At 37.1% G+C, this 12,706-nt stretch overlaps 1 protein-coding gene across 1 annotated transcript; it reads right to left on the bottom strand.

Moving 5' to 3' along the window:
* Positions 1-3,335: 3,335 nt before the first annotated feature.
* dpt (dermatopontin) lies at positions 3,336-11,818 on the bottom strand. The gene is made up of 4 exons (XM_067459689.1): positions 11,450-11,818; positions 6,450-6,575; positions 3,950-4,057; positions 3,336-3,758 (listed from the first exon to the last, which is right to left on the bottom strand). Exons 1-4 carry the CDS (start codon positions 11,737-11,739, stop codon positions 3,692-3,694), a joined length of 591 nt encoding a protein of 196 aa, XP_067315790.1. The 5' UTR covers positions 11,740-11,818; the 3' UTR covers positions 3,336-3,691.
* Positions 11,819-12,706: the final 888 nt, after the last annotated feature.

Below are 12,706 nucleotides of genomic sequence, written 5' to 3' on the forward strand. Positions count from 1 at the left end.
TTGTGCGTGTTGTGGCTTTACAAATGCTTTGCTGCATACCTCAGTTGTAACAAGTAGTTACACACGTGAGAGGATATATATACATATATATATCCTCAATACCCACATTGTTTTGTTTGATGAGTATGACCCGAATCCTCTAAGAGCTCTGCAAGGAAAGAATATTATTAGAGGTGTTATTCATAGCTTGATATTACTGTAATACTCATTCATCAACTTCATCAACAATCTTTGTATATTTTACCTCTGATTGTAATAAAGCACATTCACTGCCACTTGCTCCATCATCTTGTACTTCACATGACAATTATGAAGTTTATGATATAATAAAAAGAGAGACAGAGAGTTTCGTTCTTTGTCTTTTTTTAATCATTTGCATTCTGCACTTCAATTTACAGTACACAAAAGCAAATCCTCTAAATGTTAACTTAACCTCTTCTGGAACATCCCATTGGCTAAATTTGTTTGTCTTAAGTAGTAAACCCTCACAGTCGCCCTTTTTTTCAAAGCTTTCATCGGATTTAGCATCTGTTTATTTTCTCCTGCTCTTAAATGTGGCGTCTCATCAAATTTATCCCATAATTACAGCTGAGCGCAGGTTCCAAAACCCATCACCACTCTAACAAAGTTTTATTCTCGTTCCTGCAAACAACCATAATTACAACATTGCCATTCAAGCAGAATTTGGCTATTGATAATGCATGTATGTAAACCCATGTAATTAAAACTCACAAAGAAAGAAGGCAGGAGAAAACGGCAGAGCAGCCTGAATGAAAGTGTGGCCTGGCCTGGCCTGTTGAACCCTCTACAGTGGTCTGTTCCTGTAGAAGTGCACAGTAAGTCGCAGACAGTGTCGGCTGTCCCCAAAGAGAAGGTTTGACTTGGGTACAGCCATGTCATTTTGTGATGCTTGGCTGCATGCCTCAAGTCGGCAGCTGCCATAAATAAACAGTGTTGAGAGCCACTGGCTTACACCCAACCACGTCTACAGTAGAGGGGAGTAGAAAAACTGCTGGACAGAATCTGGCTCTGGTCACTGATGACCCTCTCCTTAACTCCATTCACTAACTTCAAGTTACCAGATGGCCAAAACATTTTCAGTGAGAGCAAAAGGAGGTTATGCATTTGTGTGTATATATATATATATATATATATATATATATATATATATATATATATATATATATATATATATATAGGAGAGGGTCATGGGCGGCCAAGGCTCATTGATGCATGTGGGGAGTAAACAGACAAGCTACTGTAGCTCAAATTGCTCAAGAAGTGAATGCTGGTTCTGATAGAAAGGTGTCAGAATACACTGTGCACCACAGTTTGTTGCGTATGGGGCTGCATAGCCACAGACCAGTCAGAGTGCCCATGCTGACCCCGTCTACCGCTGAAAGCGTCAATAGTGGGCGCATGAGCATCAGAACTGGACCATGGAAAAAGGTGGTCTGGTCTGAAGAATCACATTTTCTTTTACAACACGTGGATGGCCTGGTGTGTGCGTCTCTGACCTTGGGAATGCATGGAACCAGGATGTGCTATGGGAAGAAGGTATGCCGGCGGAGGATGTGTGATGTTTTGGGCAATGATCTGCTGGGAAACCTTGGATCATGCCATCAATGTGTTACATTGACACGTACCACCAACCTAAACATTGCTGCATGGACGCCCTTTCTTGGAAACAGTATTCCCTGGTGGCTGTGTCCTCTTTCAACAGGATAATGCACCCTGTCACAAAGCAAAAATGGTTCAGGTTTGAGGAGCACATCGAGTTTGAGGTGTTGACTTGGCCTCCAAATTCCCTAGATCTCAATCCAATCGAACATCTGCAGGATGTGCTGAACAAACAAGTCCGATCCATGGAGGTACATCTCACAACTTGCAGAACTTAAAGTATCTGCTGCTAACATCTTGGTACCAGATACCATAGTGCTCTTTCATGGGTCTAGTGGAGTCCATGCCTAAGTGAGTCAGGGCTGTTCTGGCAGCAAGCGGAGGAACAACATAACACTGATCAGTGTGTATACAGTATACATCCAAAAATGCTACTATTCTATAGGGTGAATACAGGGTTACCAGGTGACAGGTTTTCCAAGTCATCTCAATGGCAAAAACATTCACCCTATTTCATAAAAGGCCCTGATCTCTGGCAAAACAACAATGCAAATGCACAGAACATAGTAAATCTATTTTGCAAACTTCTGCAGTCTACTTCATGTTTTACATGCCCACTCAACATAAAATGTGTTTGCTCTATTTAAACTCGGGCATGATCTCCATCCCAAACACCCTCATCCAACCTATAATTGTCTCACTCATTAAGAAAGACACACCCAGGCAAGGCAAAAACACACATCAGTGTTTCCTGCACCTCCTTTGAGAAGCAAGGGATCTTCAGCCTCTTCTGTTTAGTTGGAAATGTGAGTGTGCCGTATTTATTAGATACGATGCAAAATAAAGTAAAGTAGTAGTTCTACTGAGCTGACCTTGCAGGCTCCATGCAAAAACATACATCGTGATCAGTGTTGTCCGATTCATCAACAAATGACTGCTAGTGTTTTTTAGTAAATCAAGAAAAGAAAGAAGAGTCTGATTCCTGAATGAATGGTTATTTTAATGAATAATTTAAAAGGATGAACTGTCTGCTTGAAACAGTCCAACGAATCATTGACTGAACTGAATTAACATCTGACTCAATTAATGAACTAGATTGTTATATACTGTATCAATTTGTATTTCAAAGATTGGGCTCAGTAAGATTTTTTTTTAAATAGTGCATTATGCTCACCAAAAAATCTTCAAAAAAGATCTCTGGAATATTACCGGTATACACAAATAAATGCAAAAACGTAATTCTGCAGGAATTACTGCAGGAATTTCTCAAACACTCACAAAGTGGTAGATGATGTATTTAGTATACCTAAAAATACATCTGTGCACATTTACACATATACACAGAGATCCAATGTAATCTGGACACATCCACTGGAGAAATAAGTCCCTTGTTCAAGCAAAACAGAAAACAGATGGAGACAGGATAAGGAGGTAAACAGCCGTCATGAGTGTTGCACAATGCAGGAAAAAGAAAAAAAACCAAGCAGACCATGGGAGAAACCTTTGCTTTATTGGTTCAACCCATTTCCCTAAAGAGTTCAATGTTTAAAGGAGTGTTTGAGACCTTTATTTAAAAGTTTAACTTCAACAACCATTCAAAAATGCCTTGCAAAATATATAGCAACATTTTAAATGGTCAGCAAAAGTGTTTTTAGTGTGGTAATGTAATGTAAACTTTTACACTGCTATATCATTGATACTCAAAGTGTCCAAACTTTTGTTAACTTCATGCAGTTTTTAATACAAGGTTGCATAGCATAAATGTATGTGCAGCTTATTCATAATACACACCAATATAAAAATGTTTATGTTCCTTTTCTTTAGATATTTTATATTTTAAAATGATTACAAATGAGTTGTAAACATGGAAATAACAGAAATAAGTGAAATATGAGAACATGGCAGTCCATGCTGACTTACAGACAGAGAAAACAATCATTTGTAAGCAAGCTAATACTTTTTTTTTTAAGAATGTCATGTTTTCTGTGAGTGCTGTTCTAAATGCTCTTGTAGTGACTTTTAAGTGCTCATTTAACATGTGTCGATAAGGACATTATGTGATGAATGCAGTCTAGAAATTTTCAAATTGACAATCAAAGTCTGTCATTCTGCACAAGATGTACTTCCACTGCCGATCCCTGCAAAGCATTAAAAGATAAACAGGCTGTTAGGCTGTTAGCTCCCACAAAAGGACATTTTATTATATACGCATTAACAGCCAATAAAACAATTCATGCATCTGTTATAAAATGGATGCTATCTTGACAAAAATGCATTAGAGACAAACCCTCCAGCTACAAATGCAAAGGAAGATGAAGTGTTTGCAAACCTCAGTACACCACTGAAAGTAGTTTGAGCCCCTCTTATGAAGTAGCCGTAACTGGGAATTACCATCTCTCCCTCTTCTCTGTGGTACTCTGGAACATCAGACGTCTTCCTGTGCATAACCCACCAAAATGCAATTAAAATGATTATCTGGAAGACATCCTATTGTCTAGTTTTAATCGAATTACCAGAGGACACATAATCCTAATACTCATTACAGTGAATAATTTGAGGTGTGTACGTGTAGAGGTTTTTCAGTAACCGTATGGCTCACTGTGATTTTGACAGGTTAGACATCATCATATTTTGTTGATCCTGGAGCAGTTCTGCTCGAAAATTTTGTCCTAACCCAATTTTCTAAATCTATAGCCTGGTCCTACCAGACTCCCGTTCATTTCATTTGAACAGAGTCTGGCCACTCTCCGTTGACAGGCGTTAACTTCCTTGATAGCGGGTACTCTGTTGAAGTTTAAGAAGGAAAATGAAAATTGATAGGAAGTATGTAAGAGTGCAGAGCAAGGCTAAATCTAACCCTTATCCCTAAAATCAGAGGGAAATCATAAGTGAATAACATGGATGTAGAAAAACTGAACCCTGGTTGTAAGCCTAAACTTACAATTTCATGAAACCTCATTGTGAACATTTTTATTAGTATAAACTTAGCTAGCTATAACAAGCTAATTCTGAAAATGCTAACTTACTAGTTCACTAGCATTTGAACAATAGCATGATATAGCACTTGCTGAATGAGTGCAGCAATATGAAGCAGCCGGATCTCACAAAAAATGCGTATAAATAGTACGAGTGTGCAATGTCGTGGAATTTATACTACGAACCCCCCACCCCACTACCCTAAACCTACCCAAGAGAGCGTGTCATATATACGCCATAAAGTGCGTATCATATGCACATGAAAAAACAGCGTATCATATGCACGCCAAAATGAGTTTTGGCGTATATATTCCACGACATTGCACACTCGTACTATTTATACGCATTTATGTGTGATGAAAACTCACCAAAACCCACATTAACAGAAACTCAACTCAGAAACAAAACATTAATCACCACCAAATATCCCACTTTACATTAATCATGCTAAAAAAAAAACATTATACAGCACTTCATTTCTCCATTTCAAGTGCCATGGGCAAAGCGTGCTGGAAAATATAAATCCCAGACCAGTTTGTTAAACTTTAGTTAATCTTAATTAAAATAAAGTATTTTATAAAACTCAAAACAATGAAACAGTTGAGTTTACTAGCTATATATATATATTCATTCATATCAGTTCTGTGAAAGAAAAAGAAAGTGACTCATAAAAGTGAGTTTGACTGAATTTGTTTAATATAAGTTTATCCTACTCACCCATTTAATTATTTTGAGCATTAGGGTTTAATGTAACCGTGTCCCTCAAATCTGATTGGAATGTTGTTTCAAGATAAAAAAGGATCCAGGAACATGTGGGTGAACTCATGTAAAATGGGCCATCAGGTAAAATGCTCCAAATAAGGTTGTAGCATCATATCTCTTCAAATTTTTACAACCTATCACAATGACTGATCTTGCATTGTTGCTTCAACACTTGTTGACGTGTAACAATAGATTTGATTGCTCTGAGTTTTTTATGGTAGGCAGAGCAGAGTGTTACATGAAGCCTGTCAGAGAAATAGCAAGGTAAGTGAGCCTGACATAGTACATTTCATCCATCATAAATAAGGGTACTGAAGCAATTATAAGTAAGCCACCAACAAAGCAAAGGTTTATGAACCTGTTTTTGTCATGCTCTTTCAAATAGAAAAGTTTAATTTAAAAAAGAAACTTCGATTTTTGTGAATAGGATCATTTTATGCAGAAATGGCTGGTTAAGCTAAAATGGGCCACAGTATTCAGCTAAAATGGGCTGCATAGACACACACATACACAGATTTTTTTATTTTTTATTTTTTTATATCTTTAACAAAATATTTGGCATGCACACAAAAGACACTAATGCACAGAAACACAAACCTATACAATGTGATCAGTTCATTTTTAATTGCATTTTTTATATGAAATATTTGTTCGACTTTCTGTTTAATTAAATACTTTTTATGGTGCTTTTGTGGCACACTAAAGACAGTAGTCACTTTACTGTTAAAAATAAAATTATTTCAGCCAAAATTATTTGTTTTGTTCTCTTTTTATATTGGCTCATTTTACCCGAAAAGCTGGCCCATTTTACCTGAATGTTATGCTGTGGCTCGAGAAGGTACCAGCTTATACTCTCATAATTTTAAAACAATTATACTTTTTCACATTTAAAATGTATATACATATTTAAGAGACCCATGATAATTTATAAAAATATAATTAGATCTCATGCATAGCTTATTTGATGGTATTATAAGTCATTTACCAAAATCTGGCCCATTTTAGCTGACCTCACCCCTATACTTGGTGAAATCGCATTCACCTAACTTGCATGAGTATATTAGGTCACCATTTGGTGATTTAAGACTCACCAGCAGGAATACGGGCATCTGCGGGCATATCGACAGCAGTAGAACTGCCATTCTCGATCCAGAACCGCTTCAAAGTACCGGCTTTGAATGCCAGCAACCAGCCCATTGTTAGTGCAAACCGAGGACCTGTAGACAGTACAAATATGGCTTTTATATATAGCAGGAAGGGGCTGAACAATACACACTTTGTTATTTGTTAAATGAATATGAATAATTCAAAACAAAGCTTTGGAATATTTGTGTTTTCCGTGGATTCAAAGAAGCTGTCTCACATATGACATCTGCTCTTGAGGTGTGCCTACCTTTAACTATTGACCTTGTATTGTGTGCATCTTCCTGTTTATACTAAAGGGCTGACTAAAACAGCAAGAGCAACGTGTGCCTGACACACATGTATGTCCCTTTTTCTGGCTCCATTCACAAAATATTGTTTAGTCATTACAGGACTTTAAATGAAGATCTTGAAATTGATCTTTTGGATTTTCCACAGGTTGTTCCCAAGAGTAATTTGCTGTCCAATCCAATACTGCAGGCCCTTATAGGAGATATTTGGGGGAAAAACAGCATGATTGCGAGTGAGATATTGCTATTGAACAACAGTTAAATAAATGAGAAGTTAATACAAAATCACTTACATTTTAGACACAATGTTTCCATTTATTTTGTCTGTTGCTGGGCTGCTGGTTTTTGCTTTGTTAATGAAAAATCCCTGCGATCTTTGATCAAGGTTTTTTTCCTGAACAAATGACTATTTTTGAACAAATTGGTTGACAGAAATATCCAATGATTTACTCAAATTCTTTGGCTGGAGAATACCCATAATACACTGTGACAGTCAGGACAGATGGCGCGCTGCATCTGAATCATCTAATTATTTTCCAAACCACTGATCCAATTGGATTACAGTGTAATATACAGGTATAAATAATTTTTTTATTGATTATTACATTTTTTAATTAAGGTACCATGACAGAGTTCAAGATAAATCTTTTCATTACTGCTGAAACGGCCGTTTGCTGTTTCAAATGACTATTAAACAGCAATCACAAAATATGTAAAAGTGGTAGTCCTTTTTAGTCCAACAAATTGTTTGTTAGCCAATTTAACCCTTTTAAATTTCCACAGGTATGATTAACTTTGACTTTTGACTATGAATAGCAGCATAGTTATGTTTGTTACAGTAGAAAGATGTTTACCTGTTATAGTTTTTACATTTCATTACAAGCCAATCTAAATGTATTTAATCAGCCAATAATTAGAAGACTGAATTTGCTTTTCATTCAAGTTTGTAAACTCTGCAAATATCATCCCTAAGGTGACTGTGACACTGGGAGTAGTTTTGAAGATTTTCTATAAATGCAGGTTTATTTATGGTTGCTGCTTGTTTAGGGCCCATACAAACTGTTGTCATCACAACAGGGAGACAATCATGAGGTCTGCACTGCTTCCCAGCCACCAGCAGTGCCAAACCTTTGTCATAGCAACACTAACGCATTGGCCATAGCCTCCTCCCAGTAGAATGTCATCTATGCCATAGTGCAAATCAGATTTGAAGAGTGAGAAAGGAAAGAAGAAACTAAAGGGCAGTCCTTGATTTAGGAGCATACATTCAAATGTAAACAACTGCTCCATTATGTCTATACATTACAGGGTAATCTTGACTAAATACATGTATACATATATGCTGCCTTCAAAAATCGATCAGATGAAGGTATCTCAAGAGACAGGAAGTGAAGAAGCAAACAAAAGATTCAGACTTTGCTTGATGCCTCCCTGCCTTCAAATTTACATGTACATGAATTTTAATGACATCCCATTCTTTGGCACCCTTTGCAGCTATAAACAGCTTCAACTCTTCAGGATTTTTGACCATCTCAATTTTTGACCATTCTTCTAGAAGCGCATTTGTGAGGTCAGGCACTGATGTTGGACGAGAAGGCCTGACTTGCAGTCTCCGCTCTAATTCATCCCAAAGACTTTCTTTTGGTTTAAGGTCAGGACTCTGTGCAGGCCAATCAAGATCCTCCACACCAAACTCACCCATTCATGTCTTTATGGATCATTCTTTGTGCATTGGTGCATAGTAATGTTGGAACAGAAACAGAAACATGCAACAGGAAGGGGCCATCCCCAAACTGTTCCCACAAAGTTCGAAGTATGAAATTGTCCAAAATGTCTCGGTATGCTGAATCATTAAAAGTCCCTTTCACTGGAACTATGGGGCCAAGCCCAACCCCTAAAAAAAATAACCCCACACATAATTCCCCTGTCCCGTACCATCCTCCTGGCAACAGCCAAACCCAGACTCATCCATCAGATTGCCAGACAGAGAAGTGTGGTTCATCAGTCAAGAAAACATGTCTCCACTACTCTAGAGTCCAGTGGCGGCATGCTTTACACCACTGTATCCGAGTCATTGAGTTAATCTGAAGGATACTCAAAGTTTGGTACTCTTTAGTTATTGACTCTGCAGAAAGTTGGTCACTTCTGCGAACTGTGCGCCTCAGCATGTGCTGACCCCACTCTGTGATTTTATGTGGACTTCTTTCAAGAAATATAAAAACTAAAGCTTATTAAAAGTACATGGATGTACACATATGTATCTATGTTACCAAATATTACCAATATATTTTGGCCATGGCTATCAGTCCAAAACTTGTGAAATGTATCTTAAGAGCATAAGACTGCATAATATAATTCTCAGCATGCAGTAAGACTGACAGACAGTATTCCCTCTCAAAGCTCTAGCAGTGTACAGCAGACTCTCACAAGGTCGGCAGTAGATCAGGGAAAACTATACCAAGAGAGTCCAATTAACCCTCTGGAAAAAATTCTCCCACTGCTTTTGTAGAGGGAGAAAGAACTTGATGGAACTCTGAATGGCCCTTCGCACAGTTTCTTATGCCCTCAGAGACTGATCGCAACAACCACACTCTTCCTGTTATAACAAGCCAGAGAACTGGTTAAATAAGGTCATTTTTGTTATGAGAATCACATGGATTGTAAGTCATCTAATGGTCTTTCTAGCCATATATGAAGACTAATAAAAAAGCACATAAATGTACTCTGACATTTATGGTGTTACGCCACACATCACATAAGTAGAAACAAAAAAATGGAGAAAATAAGGCAAACATCTCACATCAAGACAATGCTTGTAGTAGAGGGAAAATCATGAGAGGGCTCTGAATCATTTTTCATGTTGGACTTTTCTGGGCAAACATTCACGTTCCTGTGGCCAACCAGAGTCTAGATGCAGGAAAGACTATTGCACTGTCAAACACAAAATTTCTAGATGAATAGACCTTTTCATAATAGCTACATATATTGTTCCAAATCAGCATGTCAAAGGTGAATGACAAGGAAAGCCAGTATAATGTTTAAACTAGTGCACAATAGGCTTTTGCTTGTCGTAGATACTTGTGTTTACCTTTAGTTTGATCATTATGTTTTTACATCAAAGCAGCAACTATTAATGATAAAAATATCCATTCATAGCGTGTCCTGGCAGTGCAGCACTGTGAGTACAGAATGAGCTTATTATTCCAGGAAAAGTTTAATCCTTAATGTGTTCAAAATAACAAAGTGAATACTGTTTAGTGCAGTTTAAGTCTCATAAGCCTATAATTGGTCAGATTTTACTCTGAGAAGTGTCTCTGTGTAAACCTGGCAAAAACGAGAGAATACTGCCTCGATTATTTGATTTAGCTGTTTCAGATAGTGGCACCATTTTTGAAAAAGTGTGTATCCAGGACCACACAACAGTTCATTAGAAGAGAATACGAAATAATAACATGTCAAATCTAGATGAGTCCAAGATGTTCTGCTGTGATGGGAGAAGCAACCTTGTGGTGCTTCAACAAGAAACCCAAAACTACAGCCTTTAATACAACCTGTAACACAGCTTAAATTTGAAATAATAGTGTTTTTCTAAATAAGATGTTATAGTACTGTGTGATTCACAAATGTGCATTCAAACATGTCTGAGGTATATTTGTGGCAGCTTGTTAAAGTTTCATTTTCGCAGTAAACAAGTCTCTTAAACTAAAGTGTTGCCATTATATCTCTTCTGTGGCTTGTGGTTTTTTGAGAACAGCTGACCTGAGGCAAGGATTAAATGACACTTATGAAGTCTGGATCGGTCCAAACATCTGCTTGGCTCTCTCCAGTCCTATTTAAGAAACCTTCATTGTTTTCCCCCTGACAAACAAATTATCATGATGTTGTCAAAGCAAGCACTCAACTCTGAAAGCTAGCATTAGCTAGTGCTTTCAGTAAACATTCACATATGAGTCTAATCATACATGCAAGAGAGCTATCCACTTCACTTAGTGTAAACCAAGCACACCAAACCTTTTTAGGCATGGTCAGCAGAAAAATATTTGCAACACAATGAATATCTGTGTAGCATCAAAAAGTTTCAAATAACTGTCCAAATTTATGTTAATTCACTGGACACTTGAAATGGGACACTGTGCAATTTTTTTTAAAAACCAACAAAAAACATGATAAAAATATTTCATCTATATTCTCTATGTATCACAATATTAAACACACTGTTTAATATAAAAATATATTAATTGATCAGGGTGTAATTTCATTGTCATACAACATAACTGCCCAAAAACTAAACTAAAAGGATTCTGTTCTTTATCTAAAGCTGTCTTTCATTCATTTATGAGTATTGACTGGACACTTTCAACTGTGCAAAGTTCTAAAATAATAATTTTAACAGATTTTTTTTTTTTTTGTGTGGCAAATATGCCAAAAATATTCTGCTCAGTTCCATCTACTGTATATGTAAAACATTTTTCAAAAAATGATACTGACAGAAACACCAATGTGTCATTTTCATTGTCTTTTCTGCTACATGTTATCAAAACATCCTCTGTTATCAACTCACAGATGTGTTTTGTTTAATAGCAAAGACTTTAAAAAGCATATACATAGAACTACATGTGTCTGACAGCACACTGGCATCCGCAGACATACAGACATACCATTCCATCCCGGCTCTGTTAATATCGTCCCACCAGCATTCGCTGGGCTCTCCCCAGTCGTAGGGAGTCCGCTGGCACTCGAAGTTCCACAGGCGGTCTGAGCCTTCTTTCTCACTGAAGTAACTCTTGATTGCCACTAAGACCTCACCATGGGGACACTGAAAGTTGAAGCCCTGGCGCCAGGTATTCACCCACTCCTCACCGGTTTCATACATGTAGCCCTGCTGAGCCCTCACTGTGGAGAAAACCATCAGCAGGCACAGAGCCTGCAGAACATGTGCTGAGTTCATCCTGACGTGAAACTCTGTGGAACTTCTCAACGCTTCCTCCGTCTTAAAAGCTCTCTGGGATGTGCTGTCCAGATGTTCTGCGTCCGGATCCAGGGGTGATAATTTTCAAAATGAGCAGACAGTTATGGTCAGGGATTTAACCTTTTTGTATGGTTAAGGAGGATGTTTCCAGATCCTGAGCTCAATCTCTTAAAGAAAAATATCACTTTATGGCCAAACTTTTGTGTAAACAGAATTTTTTCTTCTTTCTTCCTATCTATCATTTATTGTGCGAAACAGTGTGATGAAATGAAGACATTTGGATTGAGAAAATGTGTTCTTTTCAATGATATATACTGTAGAAATAAATATGGTCATTGGTAGGCTACAAATAGATTTGCTATAAAGTATATATTGCTGAACATGAGTGTACGTGGATAAGGTTAGATGTTCTACATATCCATTTAAATATATATCTAAATGATAATATAGATTACATTTTGCAATGATATAAGCAATCAAGCTATTTAATTCTGGGGTAAATTGGAGCAAGTCAAGGAACCATATATTCAATATGACTTACTATAAGGTTGTTTATTAAATAAACATGATTTAAATATAAGATTTAGCATCTCTGAATTAAGAACACCAACAAAACTAAATGTTATTATGTTATTAAATAGCAATAACCCTTTATAATGGGGAATACTGGTAATGACCTTTGACTCACAAGTTACCCAAGGTCACTAATATCAGAGTAACAGTGTGTTATGCATGTGTGAAGATTAAAGTATTTTCTTCAGCTCAGTTGACTATAGAGCAGTTTTTGCATTGCAATCTTATTCCAGTTCATCCTCTTTATTTTAAAACCAAACATGAGTCATATTTAGTAACCATATAAACAGATTATTTATTATGCTAGGCCACATCAGATGCTGTAAGCCTTTGATCCCCTAAAACTTTATCTCAGAGATAAGTCTTAGGCACA

This window comes from Pseudorasbora parva, chromosome 12 (genome assembly GCF_024679245.1).
Source record: "Pseudorasbora parva isolate DD20220531a chromosome 12, ASM2467924v1, whole genome shotgun sequence".
NCBI lineage: Eukaryota > Metazoa > Chordata > Actinopteri > Cypriniformes > Gobionidae > Pseudorasbora > Pseudorasbora parva.

What these genes read in the sequence shown, in the direction of transcription:
- dpt (XM_067459689.1), bottom strand. Translation starts at nt 11,739, where the DNA reads ATGAACTCAGCACATGTTCTGCAGGCTCTGTGCCTGCTGATGGTTTTC. An exon ending in AACAGAGCCGGGATGGAATG is followed by an intron (nt 6,576 to 11,449) that starts GTATGTCTGTAT and finishes TACTGTCTACAG; the next exon opens with GTCCTCGGTTTGCACTAACA. An exon ending in AGATGCCCGTATTCCTGCTG is followed by an intron (nt 4,058 to 6,449) that starts GTGAGTCTTAAA and finishes GGTTATGCACAG; the next exon opens with GAAGACGTCTGATGTTCCAG.